This window comes from Amphiprion ocellaris, chromosome 18 (assembly GCF_022539595.1).
Source record: "Amphiprion ocellaris isolate individual 3 ecotype Okinawa chromosome 18, ASM2253959v1, whole genome shotgun sequence".
NCBI classification, from domain to species: Eukaryota; Metazoa; Chordata; class Actinopteri; family Pomacentridae; genus Amphiprion; species Amphiprion ocellaris.
The window spans coordinates 17,058,047-17,071,375 of record NC_072783.1 but is presented as its reverse complement, the minus strand read 5'-3'; the positions used below and the strand labels follow the sequence as shown (position 1 = coordinate 17,071,375).

Below are 13,329 nucleotides of genomic sequence, written 5' to 3'. Positions count from 1 at the left end.
GGGTGGAGTTGTCATAGCACGGCGAGCCGAAAGTCCCTAACGTCATTTGTGTGCGACACAAACGCAACATAACGGAGGCGATGGTTCGCCTGCTGCTCGGTCTGTGGCTTTCTGTCAGATTCAAAGTAAAAGAAGAGTCAGATAAAGCTGAGAGTGGCGAGTCGAAACACTCAGGAGAGTTTGGGAGGCGATGCAGCAGTATCAAGTCGAAGACAAGAGGATATGAACTAGACGATATATGAAGGTAAGCTAATGCTAGTTCGCTAGCTATCGTGTATCAGTCCTGTGAACGACCCTGTAATGGCTGCAGCTTATCACTATGAGATGTTAAAATATGTATGCTGTGTATGTGTTTCAGATGGCTCTCTGATGAGACTTCATGGGATTTACCTGAAGCAGCAGCACATGAGCCTGCAGTGGCACAAGGTGTAGAGGAGGAGGGCAGAGATGTACAGGATGCACTGATGCACTACGTGTCATGCAGAAGTTATTCTTCTCCTTATACTTCTGTTTTTCTGTCCCCGGACTGCTATTGTTTTCTTTAATGCAATTCTGACAATAAACTTTTGTACCTTTTGCAGATGTGTCTATGCTAGTTTTATTTGTGAAGGTTAGCAAGACTACATGACAAATTAAACACCAAAACATTAAAAAAAAGCTGTTTTAAGAATATTCCAGTTTGATAAATCAGTACTGCTGTGGTGTAATTCAGTCAACGGAATTATGAACCATAAAGTAGTTTGTGTTAAAACATGTTAAATCCCATTACACATAAATGCATTATTAGGGAATACAGAATTGTTTGGTTCAGAGTGTTGACTCTTTTCCTACCAGTGTCTTAACAGACAAAATGAAAAGTTATGATGCAATCACAGAAGTCACAAAATAGTTTATTAGTCAGCAGCAAAATCCAAACTATTTACAATGTGCAAAGTACAAACTGTGGTGGGCCTCTCCTACAGTGGAGGGCTAAAAGTAAAACTATATACAACTAAATCTCAAGTCTCTGGGAGGTGGACTCTGGCTGCCCACTGCCTGCACCAGCTGCCCCAGCACACCCAGGACTACCTGCACCAGCTGCCCCAGCACACCCAGGACTACCTGCACCAGCTGCCCCAGCACACCCAGGACTACCTGCACCAGCTGCCCCAGCACACCCAGGACTACCTGCACCAGCTGCCCCAGCACACCCAGGACTACCTGCACCAGCTGCCCCAGCACACCCAGGACTACCTGCACCAGCTGCCCCAGCACACCCAGGACTACCTGCACCAGCTGCCCCAGCACACCCAGAACTACCTGCACCAGCTGCCCCAGCACACCCAGGACTACCTGCACCAGCTGCCCCAGCACACCCAGGACTACCTGCACCAGCTGCCCCAACACACCCAGGACTACCTGCACCAGCTGCCCCAGCACACCCAGGACTACCTGCACCAGCTGCCCCAGCACACCCAGGACTACCTGCACCAGCTGCCCCAGCACACCCAGGACTACCTGCACCAGCTGCCCCAGCACACCCAGGACTACCTGCACCAGCTGCCCCAGCACACCCAGGAATGACTGGTTGAAGGCAGCATTCTGGGCCATCTCCTCCCACTGCAAGGCCGCTTCATTCTCTCATGCCTCGCTGAGGAGCAACCAGATGTTCTCATCATGCTGGGCATGACTCCACTCCTCCTCAGCCTGCATCTCCACAAGTACGCTTGGAAGGTCCAATTTTCTGTGGCCTATTTTCCCCTTGCCTAGACCAAAGACAGAAAAGTGATCAGAGTCAGCTTTAATGGCCAAGTAAGTACACAATATACACAGAATTTGGTTTCGGCTGTTGGTGTCATCCTAGGAATATGGAAGAGAATAATAAAAAATAAAGAGACAATAGAAAGAGGAACAGGGAGGAAAAAGAAATAGTAAAACAACACAATATAAACAGAAATGTACAGCTAGACTGGAATATATGAACACATTAGCAAAATGGTAATTGCTATAAACACAGTAGTGCAAAAAGCAGAGGATGCTGTTCATGGTGAAAAAAATGCTGTACATGTCCATTGGAATACCGACCATTGTACAGGTGTGTAGGAATGGGTCAGCTGTTTATTACAGTGATGGCAGTGGGGAAGAACCTGTTTTTGTGTCTGGAGGTTTCTGTGTACAGGGATCTGTAGCGCCTGCCAGAGGGGAGGGGGGAGACAGTTTATGTCCAGGGTGAGTGGGGTCTCTGATGATGTTTTCTGCAGTCCGTACTATAGGCTGTAGTCTGTTTCTGTCCTGCTGTGTGGCTGATCCAGAGGTGCACAGGACAGATCTGATGACTGCAGTGTTGAACTGGATCAGCAGGTCCTGCAGCAGGCCATGTCTCCTCAGCTGTTGTAGGAAATACATCCTCTGCTGAGCCTTTTTCAGTATGGAGTGGATGTTCGTCTACCACTGCAGGTCCTGAGAGATTGTAGTCCCCAGGAGCTTGAAGGACTCCACAGCTATGATGTGATGTGTTTAGCCACCCGTCCATTGATTTTCAATCATGATCATGTCTTTGATTGTTTTACTTTAATACATTTTTGGCAATCTTTACTTTAACTGAAGCACAAACAGTACCTCCTCCACCACAACTAAAAACTACATGGTGTGAACTTCATTTCATCTTGTGCACATTTTGGAGTTGCTAAGAGCTGTGTTTTCTTATTTCTATGTATATTTTCATTCAGTTTCAGTTACCTAGTGACTATAAGAAGAATGGTTGCAATACTACATTGCACGAGAAAGTAAATTAATTAGAGTGACTTGCTTGTTAAGTCAATGGGAAAATAAATGCAGCTGCATGTGTTCTGTTTATGTGTCACTGTAGCTACATGTAGCTTTCATCAGGCGTTCCTGAGCTGGCTGCTACACAGTTTGCATTTACACCTGCCTGAATTCTTGGTCGTTGGTCTCACTGTTCTGATCATGCTTGCAGGCATTTACACCTGTAGTAATAATAATGCGAAAATCAACCATGGTCTCTGTTTACCGTGTCTTACCAGTGATAAGACGTTGCTGTTACGTGCTGGAGGTTGATGTTGACAGGGTCGGTGTCCGAGTTGGTGCTGGTGCTGGAGAGGAGGCAGGGGAGCGGGGGGCTCCATGACGGAGGTGGAGCAGGCTTCGCACGTCGAAAGGGATTCTTCAACAGAAATAAACATTCACCCTAAGTACGCGAAAAATACGACATTGTAACTTGTGAAAAAAATAAACCTTTAAGACCACTAGCTTAGTTCGTCATGCTGCCTGATATATTAGCTTCTGAGAGCTAAACGTTAGAAACAGCAACACGAAATACAAGCGGAGCACGGAGTTAGCGCTGATGGCTAACTAGCTAGCGCTGATTGCTAACGAGCTAGCGCCGATGGCTAACTAGCTAGCTTATTGTCTGCTACAGGAGACAACAAAGTTACTTTCTAAATATACTTGTTTGCTTAAAGGGAGCTTGCCACCAATGGGATAAATGATGTAAAAGTTTCTTGAAGTCACAAAACACTCACCGTCCTCGAACGTCTCCAACAATGCAGCAGCTGTGTCTCCCTCCTGTTGCTGGCGGTGCGGTGCCAGTAAATAGCGTCCATTAAACCTCTTCCAACACCTCCTGGTTGACCCACGCCGGCCGCTGTGGTCCTTGGTGGACCAGTAGTCATTTTTGAGCTTTTTCAGCTTCTCCCTACACTGCTTCTGTGCTCTTTATAGACAGTCTACTGTATACGTGGGTGGCCATCCGCTCAGAGACCTCCTGATAAACTTTCTCCGTCCAGCTCCCTCTGTATTCTTTGGTCCACCACCAAAGACAGAAAAGTCTCGACCTCTTCATTCACCCACGGTACAGGTCTGGCTGTCATATTAAAATTATGAAGAACAGAGAGTTCCGTGAAGAGCAATGCACACCTTCGCTGTTTAGTTTTTTTTAAATGCCGGTGTTCCAGTTTGACTGGTGATCAGGTTAACTGGCGATAGTTTCCGTCTCCAGATGTTTCGTTCGCAGATTCGTCACGATCAGACCTGGATTTACGTGAAATAAAGATACCAGATAAAGAAGACCTCGCCGAAAAACGTTGGCATCACTACTTAATAAAGTCTATATCCATGTAAATATGATCTACAGACAGTAAAAAGAAATGTGCGGGCCGAAATAAAAAACACGTATTTTTCAAGTACGGTGAAAGGATTCGAACCCACGTAATCCAGCAATAAAATTACGAAACCACCGTTTTACTCATTGTGCTACCGACCAGTTCTGCAAGCATTCTGCTTCATCTACATAGAGCACTGTCATTCTGTCAGGTGTTTAACACCTGGTGATTGTTCAGGAAACACGCCCATGTCACCTGGGGATAATCACAACTTAACACAGGCTGCCTGGTTAAGAACGAGTCACAAAACTATTTATTGACTCACCAAGAAAACCCACAACATAGAAGCACGTCCACTGCTGTGTTGTGTGTTAGTTTGTGTGTTCAGTGGAACAGATCCAGACCAGAACTTCGAGCTTAACTCGGGTTTGTTCGCAGAAACACTCAGACCCTCAGCAGCCTCCCATCAGAACAACACGCAGCACAACATCAGCTTGATTTGCTAAAATACATCGGAACAAACTGAGACCACGTTGTTTAAACTAGTCACTCAGAAAACAGTAAAAACTCGTTCAGTCATCCACGTCCTAGCCGTCATTCAGAGCACGTTAACCACTGACAATATTTAAAAAAAAAAAAAAAAAAAAAAAAGGGAAGGGAAGTAAAGGGATTTGATCTGGTCAAAACAAACAATGGTTTATCCGCCCTATCAGGGAGCCATGAGCACCTATTGCATGTATTGAAGTGACTACAGTCACATTTGAATGTTACAGCTACAGATATTCCTGTTGGACTCTGAAGATATTGTGCTGCCATATTTGTATATTTAGCCTACATGTACTCAAAGGTGGATTAGGAACGTCATTAAATCAAATACTGTCAAACACCACAATTCACACTAGTCTTCCTCTGTGACATCTTTAAAAGTATCTTCTGCCATTTCTAAACCAGCCAGGGTGTTTGGGAAGACATGTCGTAGTTTCCTCTTAGACCTCAAGGATGTGCAGATGTTGAAGAAAACGTCCGTTGACACTTACTTTTATAATATAATTTATTACATAAATAAGACAGTCTCGCTAAATAAGTCTCACTAATTATCGTAATATTGAGTACATAAGAGTCACACACAGAATGTTTATGACATTTCGTCTGTCCATGCTAATCATGGCACAAGCTCAGCAACATAATAAATTTATGGAGTGTGAGAGCGAAAAACCTGCCTGGCAGCTATCTTTCCCAAATTATCCATCAAACAATCAAGACAGGAAAATTCTCCCACAGTCCCTCTGCCTAGGCGACCATATAAGATACTCCAAGCCAATCAGAAAAGAGGTTCAAAGGATTCTGTGAAATAAGTGAAAGCAAATACATTTGGGAATCACAGAAATAAAACTCAAAAAGTGTCCAAAGTCAGGCTGGTCGACCCATCGTACCCTTCAGTGGACCTCCTCCTGCCTAACATAACTGTCCCTAAACAATCGAAAAAAAGAAAACACCTGAGATCCCAAAGTACTCACCTCCTAGGAGAAAACATCCCCTTATCATAAACAATTCACAGCAATCATAGAGTTATAGAAATACCCAAAACTAAACATACTAGTGTTATCACTGATTCAAATATCCCCCTATGTAGGGAAATGTAAGCAAGAGTAAACATCTAATAATAAAACAGATCATACATGATAAAACAACATCCAATCCTGTAAGCATACATAAGAACACACATCAATACATCAAACTGTCGCTCTTCAGCAGCAGCATCTGGTCGTAGTATGCCACTGCAATGTCCTCATTCAGGATTCTCCCTCCTTTCTCATTGTCCATTTCATTGTCCACATGTGAACATCCAGTCAACTCGGCTGCAGGAATCTCTGCACCACAGCCACTCTCTTCCCTCAGTGTTCTAGGAAGAAGATAAGATAAGATAAGATAAGATAAAGTTCTTTATTTCTCCCCACTCCAGGGGAAATTTACATTGTTACAGCAGCTTTATTTACAATATATACAAGGGTGGCAAAATTTTTTAACAGAAAAAATAAAAATAAAAATAAAGTTTAAAAGTGCAGAGAAACAAATCATCCACCAGTATCTTGCAACCAACAACATCATACATTGCAGTTCACTTTGTTACCAGATTATCATCAGATTATCATCAGACTATCATCGGACATCTTGCAGTCCCCCCCTTTGATCAAACTAAACCCCCTTAAAGTTTGGACACCTCTATTTTAAGCGACACCCCAACATCAAACTTAACAACCAACTTAACAAAAACTTAGCAAAAACTTAGCAACAGACTGAGTATCCAAAACATCTTCCAATATGTATTGCAAATATGAGAACTATGTAATGTCTCCACACTTAGTGAAACACTGAAAACTCCACTGAAAAATCAGGCACTATATACTCAAATCATATACCACACAATAAGAATCCTCTGGCTGTTTCACTGGATGTAGATATATGTTGCTCTCAGGAGTCAGACTCACTTCTCTAACCACTACTCACTACAAGCCTCTCTCCTACATTCCACTAGCTGCATCTGATGTAGTTTCCTAAGCATCTCCTCGTCCTGTTGTTTCTGGGCACGCTCCTTCTTCCTGTGTAGCTCCACCAGATGAGCCACATGATCTGTGTAGGCAGCTCTCATCATGCTCCCCAGAGAAACCACTTCTGCCAATTTACTCCTCACTGGTAGGGGCAACCCCCTCTGTATTGTACCTCGCAGAATCAACTTCTCCATCTGGTTCACATCTGGGTCGTTACCTGTGACATTTCTCCACATCTGATGAGCCCTCGACACATGGGCCCTCGGATTCTCCTCCATCACAGGAACTCCCAGGAGACTAGCTAAGAGTCGCTTAATGTCTCCCATGGCAGGTTGTGTTCCCACTAGGACCTCCTCTAGCTTCGAAATCCAAGGATATGCCCCATCATAAAGAGTCTGCAACTTCTCAAGTATATCTGACATATCAGTATTCTGCCAAGGCTTGTATTCCAGATTCTGGCCTCTAACAACCACTGGACACATCCTATCTGACACCTTTCCTCTCCTACTCTCAACTTCTCTTAAAGCCCACTGTCTCTCACTCTCAGAATCTCCATCACTGTCTCCATCCTCACTCTCATCAGTCTCCTTCTCTCCTAGACCTCCTCTCTGCACTCTCTCATCACCTCTCTTCTCTGCTCTAGCCAAAATCCTTCTCACTACTGGCTCATATCCTCCAACAGCCTCATCTCTGATGCAACAGTCACCCCCCTTTCTGAGCACTGGGAGCTGAGGATAAACAGCAGCAAACTTCCCCTCCTTCTCCTTGGGTGGGGGCTTCTTCATTGAAGCCACATGTGAGAAAGGTGCATCAACCTTCTCCACTAGCTGCTCTGCTGCTTTGACATTCTGCTGTCTCCTTTCCTTCACAGCCTTCAACAACTTCTATCCTTCATTTTCAAACAACTTCAGCATACCCAGCTCCATCTGTCTCTTCTCCATGCGTCTCTGTCCTTTCCTCCCTTTCTTCTGGCCTGCTCTATGGGTGGACACCAGCACCTGCATCGTCTCTATCACATCAGGATTGAGAGACCCCTCTACTGGCCAAGGTCGGTCGATATCAGGCCACTGCTTGCTCCACTTCCACCTCTGCAATACCTTCAACAAGCAGATTGTTCTTTTGGACTACATCAACCGGCGTAATCACTCTCTTAACTTCACGCTCCATCTTTGACATCGTGCACTCAACAGCCTTCAAGCCAAATCAACCTCTCCACAAATGTTCAACAATCCTCTAAATCACTAATGATCCACTAATCAATTGAATGGTCAGATGGTCAGTCTGTTGCCAAGCTTCCTCCCCAATAACTAAAACATCCCCTCTATGTATACACAGATGTGCTTCATTGACCCCAAACTAAAGGAAACACTGTGGACCGATATGTGAACAGACTAAATATGTGTCCCCAATATCAGCAATAAATGTATGTGTCCATAAGTAAAGCAACATCAAAAACAGTTTGTGGATAAAATCACACTAGCCTTGATGACGTCAGACACCAGAGCCACACATGCTGTCATCCACAAAGCTTCAGCTCATGTACAGCACCATCAGCTGTCCTCTCATCTGTCCTCTTGGAGAATCGGATTCAGACGCATTCCATCTCCTCCGTCTCCTCCACAGTTCTCACACATCACAGTCGAACATTGGAAAAACAAAAAGGGTTAATGTCATATGATCACCATCAATCTTCCACATCACCCCAAAAAACCACTCATTGCAATTTGCACTCATCTCCCCGTCAACATTTAGATCATTTAATTGTCCCCCAACTAATAAATTCCCTCAAGAGTCTCTACTTCTCCTCAGACTCAGCAAAGGCTCCCTTATATTCATCAGATGTATACACATCCACTCTAAGGCTCAGATGTATTATCAGTTCACAATAGTCCTCTCATAAGGCTCATAAGAATTCAGCAAACTCATAAACGTCCCCCTGCAGAAGGGATCATAGGTATTCAACACTGAGGAGGCCACAACCTCTCTCTATATAAATCTATCTACTTAATAAGAAATCTATTGTCTCTCTCTCTCTCTCTCTCTCTCTATATATATATATATATATATACATATATCTATCTATATCAGTTACAAAAGTTGACTCAATCAGAAATGTCCCCTATATTCATCTATGTATTCATTATCTGTTTTTCTCATTAACCCCCTCATTCTCGCAGAGATCTCTCACAGTCGCTGCAGCATCACGCACACAGAGAGACAGACACACATCAGGGAGGGCTGGCGTGCACTCCAGACCCAGATGCAGACTCACAAGCGCCGACACAAACTTACAGAATAAAGCACCCACACTCAACACACTATCAAACAAATCAAACTCACAAAATAAAACACATAGGCCTATTCAACCTCATCCACAACACTCTCAGCATCCAATCCCAGCATCAAATCATTCACGCAAATCCTAAAAGCATGCTTAAGCCACTCCTCTTTCTCTTTCTCTCTTATCTAAATTTATGCTACCATCCTGGGATATAAATCATCCAATCGAGAAGCTGCTTCGGACACCGTGACATCTTTCGGTGGGAACTTGAGAGGGAACTTATTTACGATTGAATATAATCATTATATCCCCAGTTCTATGAACTGACCTGCTACATGTAGGCTATTCACATAACAGGGTTTATGGCCAGAGCTACCTGCCTCCCAGAGGGCTTTGTCCAAATCTGCGGCTTCCCTTGTCATCCTCATTCCTCTTCTTCTCAAACTCTATTTCTTTTAGGCCTCTTTTCCTCTTCTTCACTTGGTCTCTCTTCATTTCATCTCTTCCTCTCTATATTTTCACTTTGCCAATTGACCTCTGGGCCCAAAGGTAAAATCTACTCTGTCCTCTTCTTTTTCTAAACACCAATTCGACTACTCAAAAGCCAACTTTCACTTAAAGCTTCTAATTTACACGTCTTACCGTTAACAAGATTCAGTCCTGTCTCATTAAACTTGCATGGTTATTTAGCTTGCTTCATCGTTACTAGTTCTGCTATTCTACATTTACCTCTTAAACTTCAACATTTCTCTCTTCAACTTCTCTACTCTACTCTATTGCTGCAGCATCATCTCTCTTCACTTCTAAACTCTCTCTATACTTTTTCTCTCTTTAACTCTATAAACTCTTTGTCAACTCTAACCTCAACTCTATCTATGCGCAATAAACCCCCCAATTTAGACCGAACGCTATCCTAAACCTCAACACATCCTGGAATATGCACACATGATCCTTTACAGTGCAGCCAAACACCCCCAGCTTCCACGCATCAACCAGCACCCCACATTGTGAGAGAAACATACTCATTTCTCTCTTACCGGTCCTTTTCCTCTTCTCCTTCTCTGAAGTGGTGGAAAAGTGCGCTGGAGCTGTCAGTGACCTCAAAGGAGACCACAAGCTGATCCCATCCTCGTCGCCACCTTTTGTCGTAGTTTCTCTTAAACCTCAAGGATGTGCAGATGTTGAAGAAAACGTCCGTTGACACTGTTACTTTTATAATATAATTTATTACATAAATAAGACAGCATCTGAACAGGCTCCATGGTCTGCCTGTGGAGAGCTTCCCAGCCAATATGAAAATCCCACTTGAACAAAGAAATCAGGTTGCTTTTATACCCTCTGGTAAAGGATAGAATTACAACATCTGGTTCAAACCCCTACTCAAGAACAACACCTCCTCAGACGAAAACCCCCTACTCTGCACATTCCCTGCACATCCCTAAGGGTCACAAATCAGCTATAGGTTGACAGTGGACCCCAAGGTCAACACAGCATAGAGTTTCTTGGGCTGGAAACACATACCTATGAAATTACTACCATCTGTTAGTCAAAAGTTCACTTTATGGTCAACAACTATCAGAACTCATATCAGATCAGATACTACAGACACAAATCACACAAATATATTGTTTGTTTTGACCAGGTCGGATCCCGTTACTTCCTTTTAAAAAAAAATATTGTCAGTGGTTAACGTGCTTTGAAATGATACCCCCTGGCTCTTCTAAAAAAAAAAAAAAAAACAAACAAAAAAAAACCAACTGGCTTAAACGTTTAATATATCACTTAGTCATTTATGCTAGAAAGTGTTATAAAAAAAAAACTCACAGGTGTAAATGTCTCACTCTCCTAACCTACACTCCCCACTGGAGAACCCCCTCCTCCTTCTACTTTTCTCTCTCTCCCTCTCTATATGTCTCCCTTTAGCTCTCTCCCCCTCTCACACACTCACCCCCCACACTCTCACTCACACTCTATGTACTCCCCATGTTTATTGTGCTTGTATGTTTTATAATGTGTTTGTTGATAGTTTTTCAGGCAATGATGTGCTATTATATAATGTATATATAGATCCTGACCTGCTGTATACATCTCTCTCCAACACTCACAGCTCACAGACAGCAACAGACAGCTCACAAGGACACACACAGATGTTATATTATATTGCTACATACCCAGTGACAGAACATCTTCTCTCTCTATGTTCAAGTTTAATATCGTAGCCTGGAATGTTCATGGCATACGCTCACAAACAAAAAGAGTTAAAATCATGGACTATGTCTCTAAATTAAAAGCAGATATTTTGCTCCTCCAAGAAACGCATTTACTACAGTCGGAAGAAAAATGTTTATCAGACTCGAATTATAGTATTATCTTTTCATCTTGTTATAACAGCAGACAAAGAGGGGTCTCCATTCTAGTCCATAAGAGAATTCCATTCACTTTAAACAGTACAGTAACGGACTCAGAGGGCAGATATATTATTATCCAGGCAACAATCTGTAATAAATTATATTCTATTGCAAACCTCTATGCTCCGAATAATGACGATCCAGCCTTCTTTCACACTGTTTTCTCTCACTTAGCAGACTTATCTGCTAACTCAATAACTATTATCGGTGGTGACTTCAACATAGTTTTAAACCCTTCAGTAGATCGATCTAATAGTCCAATACATGTAAAACAATCACAATCAGTTAAAGTCATACATGATTATATGAAAGATTTCGGACTAGACGACGTCTGGAGACTCAAAAACCCTACAAAGAGGGACTATACGTTTTTCTCTCCGGTGCACAAAACATTTTCAAGAATTGACTTTTTCCTCTTAAATAACTCTATCGCACATAAAGTTACCACTAAAATCCACCCAATCATTATCAGCGACCACACACCAATATCACTCAGCCTGCAGATTCCATCCCTAAATCTCCTCAGACTTGGCGCCTCAACATCTCTCTACTCAAAGACCCAGAATTTGATCGAGTAATAAGGAGTGAGTGGGCAGACTTTCTAAAAAACAATGACTCTAATGACTTACCCCCATCTTTGCTTTGGGAAACTGGAAAGGCTGTAATCAGAGGTAAAATAATATCGTACTCCTCATACAAGAAAAAAAAAGATCTACAAACAGAGAAAGAAATTGAAGAAAAAAATTAAACAACTTAGAGAATTATGCAATAAACCCAAGTGATCAATTATGGTCCGAACTACACAATGAAAAACTAAACCTCGATAATATCCTATCCAAGAAAACAGTTTTTATTACAACAACAAAGATATAATGATTTTGAACACAATAATAAATCAGGAAAATTTCTGGCTAACCAACTCAAGTGCAATAAAGAAAAATCCTTCATAACAGCAATTCAGGATCCCTCAGGAAAATATACTCAGTCACCTCAGGAAATTAACCAGACCTTCTATAATTATCTCATTTATCAGGTAGAGATTCATCGTGAAACCTGCAGGAAGATGCTAAATGTAGAGGAAAAACATCAGAAGTGTAACATTTATGGGGCAGAAATTCATCCCGAGAGCCCTGAAACCTGCAGAAAGATGCTAAATTTATGAGAAAAATATCAGAATTATAATATTTATCAGGTTGAGATTCACCCTGAGAGATTTGAAACCTGCAGAAAGATGCTAAATTTAGAGGAAAAACATAAGAATTTTAACATTTATTGGGCAGAGATTCACCCTGAGAGATTTGAAACCTGCAGAAAGATGCTAAATTTATAAGAAAAATATCAGAATTATAACATTTATCAGGCAGAGATTCATCCCGAGAGCCCTGAAACCTGCAGGAAGATGCTAAATTTAAAGGAAAAACATCAGATTTATAACATTTATGGGGCAGAAATTCATCCCGAGAGCCCTGAAACCTGAAGAAAGACATTAAATTTAGAGGAAAAACTGAGAAATTACAACAAAAGCTGCAGGAAGACATCAAGTTTAGAGGAAAAACATCAGAATTATGACATTTATCAGGTAGAGATTCACCCTGAGAGCCCTGAAACCTGCAGGAAGACTCTAAATTTAGAGGAAAACATCAGAATTGTAATATTTATCGGGCAGAGATTCATCCTGAAACCTGCAGAGATGTTAAATTTAGAGGAAAAACTGAGAAATTACACCAAAACCTGCAGAAAGACGTTAAATTTAGAGGAAAAACTGAGAAATTACACCAAGACCTGCAGGAAGACATCAAGTTTAGAGGAAAAACTTCAGAATTATAACATTTATCAGGCAGAGATTCATCATGAGTGGCCCGAAAGCTGCAGAAAGATGTTAAATTTATAAGAAAAATATCAGAATTATAACATTTATCAGGTAGAGATTCACCCTGAAACCTGCAGGAAGATGCTAAATTTAGAGGAAAACATCAAAATAACTATTTTTA

At 42.1% G+C, this 13,329-nt stretch overlaps 1 protein-coding gene across 2 annotated transcripts; it reads right to left on the bottom strand.

The window, feature by feature from the left end:
- Nucleotides 1-874: 874 nt before the first annotated feature.
- LOC129347462 (uncharacterized) lies at nucleotides 875-6,003 on the bottom strand. 2 transcript variants are annotated; one of them, XM_055004840.1, is made up of 3 exons: nucleotides 3,522-6,003; nucleotides 3,021-3,187; nucleotides 875-1,745 (listed from the first exon to the last, which is right to left on the bottom strand). In XM_055004840.1, exon 3 carries the CDS (start codon nucleotides 1,588-1,590, stop codon nucleotides 982-984), a length of 609 nt encoding a protein of 202 aa, XP_054860815.1. In that variant the 5' UTR covers nucleotides 1,591-1,745; nucleotides 3,021-3,187; nucleotides 3,522-6,003; the 3' UTR covers nucleotides 875-981. The 2 variants fall into 2 exon arrangements, with proteins under 2 accessions (XP_054860815.1, XP_054860814.1); XM_055004839.1 differs by having other exon boundaries at nucleotides 3,021-3,163.
- Between the last annotated feature and the right edge of the window lie 7,326 nt (nucleotides 6,004-13,329).

What these genes read in the sequence shown, in the direction of transcription:
- LOC129347462 (XM_055004840.1), bottom strand. Translation starts at nt 1,590, where the DNA reads ATGGCCCAGAATGCTGCCTTCAACCAGTCATTCCTGGGTGTGCTGGGG.